General features: G+C 36.9%; 1 protein-coding gene and 1 non-coding gene across 3 annotated transcripts in view; both read right to left on the bottom strand.

The window, feature by feature from the left end:
• Nucleotides 1–2991: 2991 nt before the first annotated feature.
• On the bottom strand, nt 2992–3073 carry Trnas-gcu (transfer RNA serine (anticodon GCU)). The gene has a single exon. It is a non-coding gene; the product is annotated as a tRNA-Ser (tRNA).
• Nucleotides 3074–11334: 8261 nt separating this feature from the next.
• Nucleotides 11335–19031, bottom strand: part of LOC126777854 (ATP-binding cassette sub-family D member) — a 105637-nt gene continuing 97940 nt past the window's right edge. For both annotated transcript variants that reach the window (XM_050501090.1, XM_050501091.1), the window contains 6 exons: nt 17652–17811; nt 16601–16754; nt 15996–16139; nt 15152–15376; nt 14218–14343; nt 11335–13831 (listed from right to left, as the gene is read on the bottom strand). In XM_050501090.1, the coding sequence (XP_050357047.1) occupies nt 13678–13831; nt 14218–14343; nt 15152–15376; nt 15996–16139; nt 16601–16754; nt 17652–17811 (963 nt within the window). In that variant the 3' untranslated portion in view covers nt 11335–13677. The remainder of the gene's footprint in view (nt 13832–14217; nt 14344–15151; nt 15377–15995; nt 16140–16600; nt 16755–17651; nt 17812–19031) is intronic.

The raw sequence follows: 19031 nt of genomic DNA, 5'->3' as shown, positions 1-19031 counted from the left end.
TCCAGTCCTAAAATTGGAATATGGGTAGAAAACATATATTAAGAGAAACCTATACAGTTTTTTCTTATATAATTATTTGTATCTATTATAGTTATCAATGGAAGAAATAATTTAGATATAGATAAAGTTATAAATATTAGAGTTATTGAGTACGTCGAAAATAAGCTATCGCTCATTCACCACTTTTTCTAACACCAAACTGGAACACATATCACGAGGGTGAGTGAGATATTATAATAACAGAAACAAGAGACAAAACATCCTGCTTCCCATAGCTTACGGTGCCTTTATGGTGTGTGCTATAGTATGTTTTTTCTACAGTGCCAATGTCTCACTATGGTAGAGTAGATGGCCTTGCATGATAGATTATATTGCAATTAAAATTAAAGAAAATAATTATGCGTAGTTGTAATGATGTGCCAAATAAATCGCTGATGAAATAAAACGCAAATATTGGATAATTGAATAGATTGCATGTTTAGCTTTGACCTGACCCAAACTCTCGTGCGAAAAGAGCAAATGTCATTTAACTTTCGGGTTCCATGAAAACTGATCTTGGTTCCATGATATCTTGAAGTTAATTACAATTAAAAAAAACATCACAGATACTTTTACGAGTTATTTTAGTTTTAAGGCCAATATTATACTATACACTAGGAAATACAACCTATTTCAACTTATAATATAGGTGTAACGGGAGAAGGTCCTAAAAACTTGCGTCAGTGGCTTGCGAATTGCATTTAGATTATTTAGAAACTTTTTTATGAATATGGCACATTAAGGAGATTACCATACTAGAACTATAAGTAAACAGAAAGTAATGGAGTAAACAGGAGGATACCTGCCCTTATCCCACTGGGTTACTATCCTACTAAGTTCAGTTCATTTCAGTAGCAATCTGTTACAGACGCGACCTTCATACTCGCGTCCGTTGACGTCTCTATCTTCCATTTTATACTCTCGTTACCTATCTCTATAAGAAGTAAGTTATTATTTTTTATAATATCCTTCTGGCTCTCATAAATTGTATTAATTCATATATCAAAATACTTTTTTTTACAAGTATAAATTTACTTTCACCATGTTGCTGTCTCGAAAATCTGTTAGTCGAGATAACCCCGTTCACCTGACGAAACCTACATGTGTACAATGAAAATCTTCCACATGTGTAATAACCAAATCGCTTTAAAGCAGCGTGCAAGAGTAAGCTCCAAATATTCTATTCAAAAAGGAGAGGACGACTTAGCCCAGCCCATAGGCCAGTTGGACATTTACAAGAAAATGGACTGGTTCTTTATCGGCTTGTAAGATTTTACCTAAACGAACTTTTTACAAGCTTTTATTTAACATTCAATGTAATAAATATATGCCATGATACACTCCTATAACACTTTCATTTATTTATTTTTTTATTAAATTGGTAGGCAGACGTAGTTGGCCCACCTGATGGTAAGTGGTCATCGTCGCTACTACACATCAATACTAAGTACGTACCCTGATTGGCATGCACAAAGACCTACAACTACCAACAATTCGTCTACCTTAAAATATTTATGTAGACGAGTAATTTAAAATAAATACATATAATAATAATAGTTACAAGCATTGGGCGGCAGCGTGGCCATTATCTTCGAACAATAAACAAAACTAACCTTTAACTTAAAAAAAAACCAAAATGTTTCATTTATTATTCGCGTTTTATGCCAAATCTTAGAGGTATTTAAATATTCCGTTACACAATCATATATTAATGAAAGTGGTTATTAATTATAATAAACCTCATTTTTATTGTCGTACTTTAATGAACCAGGATGAACAAGCCTTGCTCGGCTCTAATGATTTTATTTTAATTTAAAAAAAAAAAATATTTTATGAAAAATTGCATTTTTCTAGAAAAATACACCTATATAGATAGATATAGATAGATAGATAGATATAAACTTAAAAACATTTTAACAAAATCGTTAGAGCCGTTTCAGACGAGACGAAATATATATATTGAGAAGATAGAAGAATTGCTTATTTAATATTATAAGATTAGATTACACTTATGGCCTTGGCCGCGAAGTTTTTAATTATGTTTTAGAATTCTAATAATGTAAAATACGACCCTGAATATGATAACACTACGAGTTGCTTTCATTTTTTTTTATTCATATTAGGTAGGTGACGTGGCACAGCCTGATGGTACGTGGTCACTGCCGCCCATGGACATTGGCAATGTAAGAAATATTAACCGTTCCTTACATCGTCAATGCGCTCCAACCTTGGGAACTACGATTTTATGACTCTTGTGCTTGTAAATATACTTGCTCGCTTATTCTTCATACCGGAACACAACAATGCTAAGTATGGTTGCTTGGTGGTTGTACACGTCATGAGAGGGTAAGATATATGTAAAAAATTTGCATGCAACTTAATACTAACCTCAGAAAATCTCTTTATTATTTATCAATTAAAATTAAACTCAGAATATCTACAAGGAAGCTGTACGAGCGACTCATCCTTTAGAAAGCGATCTCTTCCAGCATTTCCGGAAAAATGAAGGTCGAGGATAAGAACGGTGAAAAAAGGACGGTGGAAGCTCAGGGTGAAAGTGTTCAAATTGAACGGCATAACGTGAACGAAGCAGGTTCAGGCACAGGAACATTGCGGCTTCCTAAGGACTGGGTTTGAAAGAACAGCCAATTTTAAAAATACAGACTGTTCTTGAGAATTTTTTGACAGAAAAACTTAAATTGTATTATATGGATTCTTTCGCATTAATACGCTGCGCCCGTAAGCATTCACGGCCCTTCAACATAATAGCATACCTAGCAGACGTACCCCAAATATTGCACATCATATATATCTTTATTCAAAATTTTTATTCAATATAGAAGGGCTTACTTATTGATTGTCATAAATCTACCACCGGTTCGGAAATAAACACCTCAGACCGTAATCACGCATACGCGTACACAAATACTAAAAACAGTCTGCAAAATATTCCGACGAGGATGGGATTCGAACCCACGCGTGCAGAGCACATTGGATTAGCAGTCCAACGCCTTAACCACTCGGCCACCTCGTCTTGTTATTACTCAACTAATAAAAAAGCCCTTTGTTAAATAACAATATTCATAAAACATCATAAGCTTTTATTCTTCTTTGACTTTAATTTGCCATTGAGAAAAAGCATATATGTACCAACATTAATCGTGATCAGTCAAACAGTATTGAAGTCTATTTATCTCAAGGATATAAAATACATCATTTTATGCAAATGATCAGACAACCCATTAGTTAAAATGGCCATGAAAAAAAAATCATTGATAAAAAAAAATACATTAACCGCATTTTTATATTCAATAATCACAGAAATAAATGGATAATCTTAAAACACAATATTTTCTTCGTAAAATAATAATATTTTTAGTCGTAAAACAATAAAATGAACAGCATTGATTAATCTGAAAACAAATAGAAAGAAAGAACGAATCGTGTGTTTGAGTTAACATAATTAATAAATAACTAACAATAAATATAGTTATTATTAAGTTATTATCGTTCACATTTTGTTTCTGATACGATATGATGGTTTTTAAATAAAATTATTATAAAATTAATTTTTATGATACTAATAACATTTAAATTATATTATAACAGCTTAAAATAACAACCAGGCAAATATTACCCTATAATATTCAGTTTAATTATTTTTTTAAGTATATTTATTTAATTCCTTACTGTGGTTTCACATTGCAGTGTTATATTTGAAATAAAAGTATTCTAATAATATTAATAATATCGTGGGATATTATTCACACACGGCCATCTGATCCCAAATAAAGTAGAGCTTGTGCTATGGAAACCAAACAACTGATATACTATATATACTACTTTTCTTTTGTAAATACATACTTATATAGATATTCTCTTCTATTTTATTCTTGCCCATTCGTTTGTTTAAATTAACATACAAAACGAACGTTTGACATTCTACTTTTAAAAATATATTTTCTAATTCTAATTTGTCTAAAAAATATTATTCCATTTAAATAGATTGACAAATGTAATACAATATTCAGCCCTGATTTAGTTTAAATGGAAATATTTAAAATTGAATAAAAATGAAGATGTATAAAATAATAAAACAAATTATTTAATATCTTCTTCGTAAATATTTTCCTAAAACACTGCCAAATCATTTATCTATCATGCGCCATCAGTCGTAAATAACAAAAAAATTACAAGCAATTGCTTATGCTATATTAATTCATATCAGTATCATTCACGTGCAGGCTGCCTGACTGAAGCTATACGTTAAATTAAAAGCTTTTATTTAACTTCAACTGTTAGTATACGTGAGTTACATTTAAGCTAATATACTATAACCGGGCTCTCTTAATTATTATTACTATTATTTTATACATTATTTGCGTGTTAATTGTTACAGAGTGGCTTTTAATCAAAGATATTATGATGGAACCATGGACAATTTAGTACTTTTTAAAGATTTGACATATTCCTTAGAGGCACTAGATTGTATTGACACCCAGATGCGGCGTAAGACGTCGGCGACGTGGGCTAAGGACGCCTTCACACTTTAGTGTAAAACTACTCGTTTTAAATACGCTAACCTCGGATTTGGATAACTTTTGAAAATTTGAATAAAATATCTTGCATCAATTGTATGTACAATTAAGCCTTAAATATTATTGTGTGTAGGCTTAAAATGAGATGAGTTTTACTACTGTTATGAGTTACATAAAAAGTATTCTTCTTTAAAATTAAATTCCTAAAATGTAAAAATATCGTCACCGTCCACTAACTTATAGTTAGTTAATTTAACTTTAACACCAAACAAAAAAAAAACCTTTAATTTCGTTTGTTTAAATTTGTAAATACAATTATTTAATTAGTATCTTGTAGACGTTTGAAAATTTTAAAATAAAATTTAAATATACTTTTAAAGACAAACTGACATGAAGACATAAATTATTTTATTAAACATAAACAAATTGATGATTTTCCTCCGTCCCACATAATATATTTTTTCACCTTCCTTCGTCGAGTACAACGAACTTTCATCTAGCTGATTACATTTTGTTAATATTTCAATAATAACTAATTAATACATTATAAATAACTCTGCCAATAATAAAACTAAATATATTTTTAATTATTGATTTCTTACAGTTCGTTCATTTAAATATTATAATTGAACTGAGCACTAACTGCTATTTGTCTATACTAATTTTATAAAGCTGAAGAATTTGTTTAGTTGAACCCGCTAATCTTAGGAACTACTAGCTCGAATTGAAAAAAAAAATGTTGTGTTGGATAGCTCATTTATTAAGGAGCATCTATGAAAAATATTGCAAAAACGGGAATAAATAACAAGTGCGCGGCGCGGGGGGAGGGCGTGATAGGTAGCTCTGCGAGGTAGCATCCAGCGCAGCTCAGAGGCATGGTTATGTTCCGCGAACTGCCTTTTTTATAATACCTATTATGATACAAAAATGATATAAAAAAAGCCGAGATGGCCCAGTGGTAAGAACGCGTGAATCTTAACCGATTATCGTGGGTTCAAACCCGGGCAAGCACCACTGAATTTTCATGTGCTTAATTTGTGATTATAATTCATCTCGTGCTTTATCGTGCACGTCAAGCACGAGATGAATTATAAAAACAAAGTAAGCACATGAAAATTCAGTGGTCTCGAATGAAAGTTCAGCCCAGGTTTGAAACCACGATCATCGGTTAAGATTCACACATTCTAACCACTAGGCCATCTCGGCTACAAACAAAAATATACACCCTCAAACAAAAACTAAATGCTGCATCTAGTAGGTTGAAAAGATATTGAAATTGCACTCTTAGAATGTCACAGAACACACACTTTTCGAACAATGAGAAACGTTTTTATAGAACCTTGTCATCTGCCTCACAACACAACACACCCACAGATAATCAAGATTTACCATCACCACAGTAAATCACAATAAAGACGCTGCGTGGCTAGACCTGGAAGAAATTGATTCAATCAAGCCTATGAATTTCAACCATATACCTTGAGACATATTTGTGCAGGTACTAAATAAAACCCACAACTGGAAAGCACCTGGAAGTGACTTTATACACACTTATTGGTACAAAAAATTTACACCAGTCCATATATTACTCCAGTACCACATCAACGACTTTATTCAAGCACCTAACATAATCCCACACTTCGTCAAACAGGGCCTCACGTACATGCTAACGAAAGACACTGACCATCAAAATCTAGCTAAATATCGTCCAATTACCTGCCTACAAACCATTTATAAAATACTTACAAGATGTATTGCTGAAATCCTACACGAACACATTGTAACTAACAATATTCTTGCCGAAGATAAAAAAGGAAGTGCCGAAAAAGTAGACAAGGTTGCAAGGAACAGCTTGTAATAGACACAATAGCCATGAAACACGCTACGTCTAGGAAAAAAAATATTAATACCATGTATATAGATTATAGAAAAGCTTTTGACTCCGTACCACATAGTTGGCTTCTTTACGCACTACAACAATACAACAATAACAGCCTGTAAATGTCCCACTGCTGGGCTAAGGCCTCCTCTCCCTTTTTGAGGAGAAGGTTTCGAGCTTATTCCACCACGCTGCTCCAATACCGGTTGGTGGAATACACATGTGGCAGAATTTCGATGAAATTAGGCACATGCAGGTTTCCTCACGATGTTTACCTTCACCGAAAAGCACGAGATGAATTATAAACAGAAATTAAGCACATGAAAATTCAGTGGTGCTTGCCCGGGTTTGAACCCACGTTCATCGGTTAAGATTCACGCGTTCTTACCACTAGGCCATCTCGACTTTACGCACTACAATACTTATTTATTTTCTTGAAAGCTCTATGCAAAACTAGAAAACAAAGCTTCAAATCGCAGGACAGGTTAAAACCGAAACGGCTGAAATCTCAATACGCCGAGGTATCTTTCAAGGAGACGCCCTTAGCCCGCTGTGGTTTTGTCTTGCGCTAAACCCTCTGTCCCATATGCTGAACAAATCAAATCTCGGTTACTCTATCACCGCACCAAATACAGAAACTACTCTTACACACCTCATGTACATGGATGACATGAAATTATACGGTAGCACAAAAGCATCATTACATCATCTTACAGATATCACCTAAACATTCTCAAGCGACATTCACATGGAGTTTGGGATAGACAAGTGTAAGACATTTTCGGTCAAAAATAGAAAAATCATCCCAAATAGCTACATCTTAGAATGAGGAGAGATTATTGAACCTTTAATTATTGAACCTTTTAAAGCTAGGCAGATTAATCAAAAAGGAGCTAAAGATAATCTTAAAACTAAATTCAGACATCGTTTAAATATTCTATTCCGGCCTCAACTCAACTCCCGCAATTTGTGTAAAGCAATAAATAGTTACGCGATTCCGGTACTTACTTATTCTTTTGGCATAATTAAATGGTCTCAATGTGAGCTCCTCAACCTTCAACGTATCATTAACACTTCTCTAGCTGCCGAGACTGATACTTGCGTACAGAGAATGACCCTTCCCAGAGGTGAAGGCGGACGATGCTTAATAGTTGAAGTCAACCTACACAACAAACAAATCATATCTCTTAGACACTATTTTCATCAACGCTCGGAACACTCTCCACTGCAAAAAATAGTAACACTCGCAGACAAACACTTCACCCCTCTCAACCTTAAAGATCAAAACCTACAAAGAAATGAATGTATTACCGACATTAATGAAAAAATTGCCTCATAGCAACAGAAATCCCTTCATGGAAGACATCGCCATGACTTACAGCAACCATATGTTGACAAAGCAGCGTCAAACGCTTGGTTGAGGCGTGGTGAACTCTTTCCTGAAACTGAGCCTTTAAGTTGGCAATCCAGGACCAAGTCATCGACACCCGGAACTACCAGAATACGCACACTTAATATCCAGTCAGATACATGCCGGCACTGTCATCCTGAAACCATGCAACACATAACTTCCGCCTGTAGAGCCCTTGCGCAAACTGACTACAAACATCGACACGACTAAGTGAGCGCCATCATACATCAACATCTTGCACATATACAATATTTTATAAAAAAGAAGACTCCATATTATAAATACAAACCCAACACTATTCTAGAAAATAATAGTTACAGAATATACTGGGACAAAACTATAATCACAGATAAAACAATACATTTCAATAGACCCGATATCACGTTTCATGACAAAATTAACAAAACTATTTATCTTATTGATATAGCTATTCCTAACACCCATATCATACAGTCGACAATTTCAGAAAAGGTCAGTAATAACCAAGATCTAGCAATTGAATTGAAACGTCAGTGCCAAGCAAACACCATCCATATTGTCTTATTGTCATATCATCAACTGGAGTCGCACCTAAAAGCCTACAACGTAGCCTTGATATGTTACAGGTTCCTCAACACACTCATAATTTTATTCCAAAAGGCAATCATCCTGATATCCTTATACGATCACCTAGACCCTACTCGCACTTGGCTCGCCCACAAACGGCCCGTGTGTTTATGTTTTTGTTACCTCGTACGAGAGAAAATGTAAAATAAAATAATAATAATAATAATATTTTTATTTATTTCATCTCAAAAGTTTTACAAATTAACATATAACATTTAAATATCAGCTAAATTATGTGAAGGCTTGCAATAGATAAACTGTTCTACAAGACACCAGGCCTCCACTCCCGTTTATATGAACAAAAACAAAAACAATTGTATAAAGTGAGAAGTAAGAAATAATAAAAATAAAAAATATGAAATGGAACAAATATGATGTCCATGCTTATGTGAGCGTGAGTACGTGTGCGCACACGCGTGTTTGAATGTGTGTGTGTGAGATTAGTTCCAAAAGGTACTTAAGATGAATTGCTTTAGTTGTCTGTTTGTGTTTTTCCTAAGGTAGAGCTTAGCATGTAATATGTTATATATTCTAGGAGCCAAATCTTGTCCTAAAAAAGGGAACAGGACATTTATTTAGTCTTTTATTAGTAATACGAGTTATTAAACCTTCGCTACTATGGAATCTGCGTGTTATTTGGTATATGAGTAGCTTACGTATATTCAAAACTTGAGTTGTATCATACAATAATGAGGTTGAGTGGCGAATTGGAAGTGCCATAAGTACCTTTAATACGGCTCTCTGAACATGGTACAACTCAACCATAATACGATACAAGTTTGCGCGATGACTTTTAAAATGACACCTTTTGTCATTACCCCCTTACTTTGAGAATACCGCCTCGTTATCAAATCCAATATCGGGACGTAAGGTTCCACGATCTATTGGAAGGTGAAGCCAAATTAGCCTCTAAAAGCTTTGTGTGCTTGACAAGGCAAGTCAGTACTTCACGCCAGCTCTTCGCCTAAAATGCTACAAGGCGAAAATTCAGCCCCACATGCTCTCATATCTGGGCAGGAGAAATGTTATCTTCTATCGCATCTTTTACGGGGAATGCTCTGAGGAACGGCTTAGATTAATCCTATGCGCTTTCACCACCGGACATCACGTCTAAATTCTAAATTCCATCCATACCATCCCGATGTCTGGAAATCTACTACTACAGCGCTATTTTTAAAGCACTTCCTGCTTCGCACAACCACTGCGGAACCATATTAACCGGCGACTTTTCCGAACCGTTATGATATAGAAACCTTCAAGAAAAGCCTAACCTACTTATTCCATAAAGGCCGACAATTCACCTGCAAACACTCCGGTATTGCAGGTGTCCTTGGACAGTCGTAGTCACTTTCTATCAAGTGAGCCTCCTGCTTGTTTGTCCCCCTTTTACATAAAAAGGTTTCATCCAGTAACAGTTTATTTAATTACAAGAAGGCTTCTCACATCGCTATGTGACCAATGCCACAGTATGTTTGCATCCTTCACATTCAGATTGTTAATTTTATTTGCACTTTCATCACAAGCAAATTTTCGATGATATGCCGTGGCCCTGTATCATAACTACCGCGCCCCGAATTGTGTATGTAAAATTAAAATATAGGAAATGTATATCATATTCTATATCGATATTATTTTCTATCGAAAGCGGAAAGCAAAGTCGATCGAAGTTATGATGCTTATTATAATTGTTTATTTTAATCTTTTGTTAACAAACAATAATAATAAGCTCACTAATATATTTCGCATGATTTGTGAAGGAATCCGCAATCATAAGGTCGACTTTCGGTAGATTATTTGTTAGTCTATACGATACGAGAGATAATTGATTTGCTTATAAAAAAAAGTTTACATGATATAATCATAAATTACATCTTCCTAATTCAATCTTAAATGGTATTCCTTTCGCAAGTACCTTGATCCCCTGCAACCAGAACTTTTTAAGACGCATGCGTTCTCGATTGTTGAATTCGTTTAACAATTACTAAATCAGTTACGAATGGTCTACGAGGTGCAATTTAAAAGCGTCCCAATAAAAAACATAAAAAGGTAGGTCGACATAATTATTTATTTTTAGCTTATCGCCGTTTACTGCTGGACGAAAGAACCATGGCCATAAAACATCAACCAATATATATTTACAAGAATATAATTTGTATCTCCAATTGAAGGTTTCTTTGGTCTAGTTGATGGATTATAAGCAGACTCTGTCCTATCTACAAGTCCAAGATCGTAAAAGCGATTTTTCGTCAAAATTCGAAAAAAGTCCAAAAAATTTTAAGTCAGCAGACCTCAAACGCCCGTCGGACAACACGTAAACCCATTAACGGACACTTATATTTATTTAACTGGCTCGTTGGTCAATGAGACAGATATAAGGCCGCGGATCCCGAGGTCATGGCTTTAAGCCCCAGTCGCAGATTCTCAGTTGCAGCCCGGAGTTCAGAAGTATGAAAAATCCCGTGCCTCATAAAGTTCATACTATTGGTCACTATCGTTCGTCCTGCGCCTGAACTCTTTCTAGTCGTGTCGGATTGCCATCCCATCAGATTATGAGAACGAAGAACACACTTGTGCACTATAATATGTCCTGCGCAATTGGCTTTTTTTTTATATATATATCCGGGATGGCAAATGACTCTACTCCACCTGATGGTAAGTGGTAGTAGAGTCCAAACGCGACGACGGTCAGTACAGTCGGGAAGAATGTTCTGTACTAGCCGTCACCGCCTTGCCGGCCCGCAAGATGCCTCTTCACGCCTCGTTTGAATCGTAATAATCTCTCTTCAGACGCTGTGGCTGAAGTTGCGCAAAATGTCATCATCATCATCATTCAATGAATGTACAATAAAAAATAAAAGTAATGATTTATACAAAACCCCTTTATTTAACATCTAACATCACTGTGCCCTAGAACTACAATATTTTACACTATACAATATTAACATTACTTAAATTACCATAAAATAAATATGAAACAATACATTGATATGTATATCTTAGACAAAAGATAATATATAAAAGCAAGAAAAAAATTCAAAACAGCCATCTTTGATAATCTCGAACAAGAATGCTATTAAAATAAAATATAGTGCTTTTTTTGTTTTCATACTTTTTAATCACCGATTTATAAAAAGCACTCAAAAATTAAACAACCTGACAATTATATCAATTTGCCAGTATAAAAAAATAAGTTTTTACCATAATTCAAAAACCTTTCGTGGTCTAAAATTATTTTAAATAAAAAAATCTAAACGAAATTTCACATTACAATTATAATTGTATAATTAAATAAAGGAAAGTGTAAAAATATATATCAATTACTGGTATATAGAAACTACATATATAATCTAAAATTCTAATTTGAAAATGGCTTAAATTTTATCAATACTTAGGAATAACATTTGGATCGGATTATTTAACTTTGAATATATCTCACTTTATAATAGAAACATGATTAAATATTATATATAAATATTGCAATCGCAAGAGAAGTAAAGACAAATAAACAGAGTCGACCTTGAAATGACATGACATCATTCGTATCTGGATAATCTGTGGTATTTGTTATGGATTCGTGAAAAAATGGCGATTTGAATGTCAGTCGAATTTCTATCAAAACTTTGGAAGTAAAATTTAAATTGATATAAATAGTTAAGTGGTATAATGTTGCATTATAAATTAAGAGAATCAAGAATTTTTGTAGTGCGTAATACAGTAACGCATGGAATATGTAAATTAAAGTTTTTTTATCTTTACGCCTTTTGCCATTGGATAATATTATAGAACAGCAGCTCATAGACATTTCAACTTACATTACAAATGTTCTTTTAAACTTTATTATCATTGAAATATACAATTTATAAATTGATAAACAGTAAGATCCCGATTAAATGGACCTCAGCTGTAGCACAAGTATATATATGTTACAAGTATATATATATATATGCAACTGTCTCATTGTCTGTTTGTGTTCGGTTGAACTTTAATTTTGCATATATACATTTTTATTTAACCATTTTTATGTAAGAGGATGGGGGCAAACAGAGGCTCATCTGATGTAAAGGGACTACCACCGCCCATGGACACTTGCAACATCCGAGGGCTTGCAGGTGCGTTGCTGGCGGCGGCTTTAAATTTTAATCATAAATTGGTGAATTTGAACCTGTTAATATGAAGGGAAATTTGCGAACCCCTTTATAATAATTTGTTTTTAAAAAGGAGATATTATAGATAAAAGCATTCAAGGATTAGAGTACACACATGCGGCACAATTTCAATCTAAAATTAATCTGTTTCGATCTACACGTTCCAATAAATGGGTTCATTCCAATCAAGTTCATTAATTTAATCTTAGAATGTAAACAATAAATGTGAATAATATAAAAAACAGAATTTGGACTCCGAATGAGTTTACTGAGTTTACAGTTTATGATATATCAGCGATATATCATAAAGAGTGTTATATACATTATTAATATATTATTTTAGATTGCACTTGAAAAATAGTACAAAAGGAAACGAAACATATAATTTGCCGTACTGGTGACATCGTGGCTTAAATTTACTCCTAGAGGATTAAAATATAATAAAATTGTAAACATTTATTATTATTAGTAGTTATTCTCTTTCTATGGTACTTTCAATTGATTGATAATTAATAAAAAAGTTTAAAAAGTTTTTAATGTAGACAGTTAATAATCATGAGCCACTAAATCACGTTCGTTGACATATTTTTTTTATGATATCGGTACATTTGTAGTAAATAATTAATATATTTAAACTTATTAAATAGTTATACGAATTTATACAATGTAATATCAGTTCTCTTATAATATATTACGTCCATAGCATTTGAAATAACAGTTGGTCGAATATATTAATTGAATATAATTAAACGATTAGTGCAACGTTTTTATGTAACGTTGAATTATTTCACAAGGAGACATTTGTTTATCATTTCAATACAAAATATAAAACATCAATCATTATTATATTTCCCATGTTTAAACACTTGGCGTTCTATTTCGAAGATCACATCATCGATCGACGTTTTATTCACGATAGCGCGAAGCTCACCTTCAAACGAATTTCTCACAAAACATTAATATCATCGTTAATAATAACGATAAACAGTCATTAATTATCTGTAGCATCGATGACGTAATATTGGTGACGTCATTTACCATTCGGGTTGCATGTCACCGTCACTCAATTGTTTGTTCCTTTTCGTTGTCTGTGTTCGTGGTGGTTTCGGTGATCCTCGGTAATGCTGGTGTAATAGCTGACATTTCCTTGTCTAGGGCCCTGAACGACCAGCTCCCCGCCCCGTCGAACTCTAGTACGTGCGTGTGGTATCGCCTAGAAATTACGATTTATTTAAGGCATATAATATCCTGGTTACTATTGGTGTTTATATGTTATATAAACACCAATATATATTTGCCGGGAAGGCAAATGACTCCAAATGAGTCCAAATGCGACGACGGCCAGTATACACGGGAAGAATGTTGTAGAACATCTAGTGAGATGCCACTTCAGGCCTCGTTTAAAGTTTCCTCTCCTCTTACAACCCAGGTTGTAAGAGGATAGGAACAGGTGAGATGGTAAAGAATTCCATTTTTTGGAAGTGCGATAAAGAAAGGAGTTGCCATATTTCTTTGTGTGCGATGGAATTGATGTCACAGTTATGTGCTACTTTACCCAGTTTAGTAAATATCCTAGTCTTCGAAGAGAACTCAACTCACCAGACACTGGGTCGATGCGTAATGGACAGCAATGTGATGCCCTCCTTTATGGCCTCCTCGTACATGACCACCTCCGTCTCCATCGACACGGCGCTCGTGCACTCGTCCAGCAGCGCGTACACCGGCCTGAGGACACGTGCGCTCCAATTTTTTGTTATCACCTTATTTTTTATTTATTTTCAAAAATTATGCAAAGGTCAGATCAATGATAAAAGGCAAGAAAAAGAGGGGAAACAAAAACAACTCAACTAAAGTTTAAAAAAAGCGGGAAATGGACACTTGTTAGCTATTAAAGCATATATGTAACTATCATCAAACAATTATAGTATTTGCATTTAATATAATCACCAAATAATTAACATCTGAATGCCAATAACAAGTCCGACAATACAAAGGATAAAACGATTACGATTGTATTTCAAAGAGTGTCAGCGATGTGATCACAAATGTAGTACAAAACGGAATCATTCGGAATTTAGTTTTTTAGAACGGATAGTCATATTTGAAAAAGTATTTTAATAGGTATAAATCTAAATCATATAGCTCATCATGGCATACCACAGGGTTTTTATCTCGGCCCTATAATATTCCTTTATTTTTCATAACCATTAATTCTGATAAAACTATATCACGGACTGCAGTAAGCATAAAATGTGAATGTCCAACATTTCATGATAATCCAAAGTTGAGTGTATTTTAAGTATGAGCGTAATATCATCCGAACACTATATAAAAGCGGTGAATTCGATCCTGAATGTTAATAATAACGGATGGACTAAACATCTATTAATAAAAGTTGAAAATTTATACGACTTATCATGAAACCAAAATATTGTTCACCAAATATGTTTCGCTCAGGTGACCTTTGAGATAAGGTCGTCTAATAGTAACAGTCGTTTAAGCTACACAGCACGCGAACGGCCGGCGCTCGTACCGGTGGTAGAACATGCGCGCGCAGGCGACGCGCTGCTTCTCCCCGCCGGACAGCGTGCTGCGCCAGTCGCGCACGGCGCGCAGGCCGCCGTGGCGCGCGGCGCACGCGTCCAGCCGCACGACGCGCAGGATGTGCGCCGCGCGCGCCTCGCCCGCCGCGTCCTGCGGCGCCACGCGCGACGGGTACGTGATCTGGTCGATCAGCGAGCCCATCGACATGTACGGCCTGCGGGTCCGTGTGCTTTTATTTTACGATTAAAATGTTACACGAGATAATTATTAACATTGTGTAGTCTCGTCCCAGAAATGGCTAGCTTATGTCCGTTCCTAGTATTAATAGTACTCACATCACAGTTTATATATTACACGAATAACTGTATTTTGGAACACAAAGATCATATTGATATCTACTGCTGCGGCACCACTGGAAATAGCTAAAATGTACGAGTCGTATCCACATCTATTTACAATCTTATTTTCTTTACTGTGAATTGCGTAAAACCCAGTCTTCTCGCCGACTAAATAAATTAACATTTTCCAATTGCAGCCTAGGAAAATCGATGCCAAGAAATTTAGTAGTGTCAATAAAGTCTAACGCTTCCCCATTTTGGATTACATCCGTTTTTGCACACTTAACATGTGGATTAATTGATACCTTTAATCTTTTTACTATGCAACAGGAAGTCATTGACTCTAAACCGACGTACTCTGAAAGCACATTGTCAAATAGTAATAAAAGTGTCATCAACAAGGAAACCCCAAAAAACACTCCTACGCTTGTTATCCAAAATATGAGGCGAGTCATTATATGAACGAGGAAGTAAAACGTCCCGCGACGCGCTCACCTCTGCGGGATGTAGAACATGACGGGGCGCGCGGCGCAGGGCGGCGCCGCCAGCTCGCCGGCGCAGTGCGCGCACTCGCACGGGCGCGGCACGCTCAGCGAGCCGCCGAACACGGGCCACAGCCCCGAGATTATGCGGAACAAGCTGCCCAACACGTGTTGTATATCAAACGAGGCTCCTGCGTCTTCGCTACGCTTGGTTATACTTATTAAGCCGAGATGATCTTAACGGAACATCGTGCGTTCAACTCGAGCAAGCACCACTGAATTATCGATGCATTTAATCTCGTGCTAGACGATGAAGGAAAGCATCGTGAGGAAACTTGCATGTTCCAATTTCACTGAAATTCTGCCACATTTGTATCCACCAACCCGAATTGGAGCAGCGTGGTGGAATAAGCTCCAAACCATCTCCTTAAAAAAAGGAGAGGAGGCCTAAGCTCAGCAGTGAGACATTTACAGGTTGCAACTTGTATTGTACCTATTTGAAACAAGCTTTTATATTTGTTTAATCAAAAAATAATGCGGTGAAACGGCACAGTAAGTTTTGTTACGATGCTTTGAACACAATAATTGTTCGTCATTTTCGAAATTCACAGTACTCACCTGGACTTCCCGCAGCCGTTGGGTCCCACGATGAGCAGGTGCGTGCCGGGCTTCAACTCCAGCGACACTCCGCTGGCGACCACGTCGCACGCCGGCGTCACGATGGGCACGTTCAGCAACCGAATCGACAAGTCCGTCGTGTAAGTCACTTTGCCTAATATATATGTATATATTTTGATTATGTACGACTAGCAAATAGGGCACGTGTGGGAAATGATCACCACCACCAATAAATATCAGCATCGTTGAAGATATTAACTATCACCATCACTAACAAACGTAGGACGCACTCCGGGTAGATGGAGTGACGATATTCGCAAAGTGGCTGGCAACGAATGAAAATTGAGAGCTGAGGATCCTGTTCAGTGGCGTGCCATTGGAGAGGTCTATGTCCAGCAGTGGACGACGACGGGTGTTGATGATGATGATGATGTTCACTAACATATCATCAATGCGCCAACAACCTTGGGAACCAAGCTATTATGTCCCATGTAGTTATTTTCTTTTCTTTTGTAAATACATACTTACATAGATAATTACACCCAGACTCAGGACAAACAGACATGATTATACACACAAATGTCTGTCCCGGGTGGGAATCGAACCCACAACCTTCGGCGTGAAAGGCAAGTATTTACCAACCACGCCAACCGGCCTGTCATAAAATACATTACGTTAAGATCAAGCGCCGCGCTGCCGGTGACCCCGTCCACACCCGCGTTAATATTTTTCATAAAGCATAGTTTGTCTACCTTAGTGCTGACTGCTTACAGCGCAGAGTTGTTAATATTTAGACAAGGAAATTTAAATATATTAAGAATTTATAAATATTAGGGATTCTGAAGCTCAATTAAAATTTACAGTAGAGGCTGTTGCTTATGATGTCAGTAATAGGATTCTGTGATGTTATCAGTGTTTTATAATTAACCCTGTCGATTCGAATACTCTGCTCCAGGAGGGATGCATCAACTTTCCGAAGTCGAAAACTTGGTGCTATTTAAGCAATAGCAAATATTGAATAAAAAGCGGCGGGGGTGTGTAGGATGCTCACCCATGGGCACGGGCTGGTTGTCGCGGAAGGTGACGGCGAACCCGTCGGCGGGCGCGGGCGCGGAGTGCACGGCGCGCACGCAGCGCCCGCGCGCCACCTCGCCGAACACCACCAGCATGTCCGACACGCGCGTGGCGTAGCCCGCCAGCGTCACCACCTCCTGCAACGCGAGCGCGGGCAGATTAGCGGTGTGCTTTAAGAAACCCGAGGCGGTAGTAGCTGGCGCATCTTTGTGGTGGGTACCTTCTTCTTTTTTTTTCGGGAGGTAATATGGATACTCTCGATCCCGGATGATGATAGAGTGTTATGTCGGCCTCTTATACACTAAAATGGTCTTCGCTCCTGGCAGCGATAGGACTCCGCCGACTGCTGCGATCAACCTTTGCCGCGGCTCTTCCCGTGCTGGACATTTCTGTAGTGTGTGTAACGTTGTGTCCTCATTTGGTCCGCTGGCGTGACAAATAGAGACGGTTCCCTCCCAGCGATTTTCCCACAGATATCGTTCAAAGTAAACGTGCTCTGTTATCATTCCATCGATTACTGCACTATCGGCCAATTTTTTTTTTTTTTTATATTCGCCGGGAGGGCAAATTACTCTACTCCACCTGATGGTAAGTGGTAGTAGAGTCCAAACGTGACGACGGCCAGTACAGACGGGAAAAACGTTCTGCACTAGCCGCCTTCGCCTTGCCGGCCCGCAAGATGCCTCTTCACGCCTTGTTTGAAGGAACCCGGGTTGTAAGAGGAGGGGAACACGTGAGCTGGTAAGGAATTCCATTTTTTGGAAGTGCGACAAAGAAAAGAGTTGCCAAATTTCTTTGTTCGCGATGGAATTTATGTCACAGTTAGGTGGTGACATCGAGAACCACCTCGCGTGGACTTAAGAAGGAAGGGGGAAGCAGGAATTAGAGAGAATAATTCCTCAGAGCACTCGCCGTGATACAGTCGATAGAAAGCGCTCAGTGCTGCTATCTCACGACGAAATTGTTAAGGGTCAAGGGTGTTTGTGACCTTTACGTCGCCAATAATGCGTACGGCACGTCGCTGCAACCGGTCCAAGGCCCCAAGTAGGTACTTAGCGGAGCCATCCCAAAGGTGCGAGCAATATTCCACGCAAGACCGTACCTGTGTTTTGTACAGCAGGCACAGTTGTTGTGGCGTGAAAAAGCGCCGCACCTTGTGCAGAACTCCGAGTTTCCGTAAAGCTGTTTTTATAACAGCCTCGATGTAATCCTTTGGACTAAGGTCGCAGCGAACGTCAATCCCCAGCATGGCGATTTTGCTTTGCATCACCAGCGGAGTACCACAGAGGGAGGGAAAAGGGGAAAATGTTGACTTTTTCGCCGTGAGAGCGCATACCTGTGTTTTCTTGGCATTAAC

Source organism: Nymphalis io, chromosome 24, assembly GCF_905147045.1.
Source record: "Nymphalis io chromosome 24, ilAglIoxx1.1, whole genome shotgun sequence".
Lineage (NCBI taxonomy): Eukaryota > Metazoa > Arthropoda > Insecta > Lepidoptera > Nymphalidae > Nymphalis > Nymphalis io.
The sequence above is the reverse complement of the archived record's forward strand: the minus strand, read 5'-3'. Positions and strand labels throughout refer to the sequence as shown.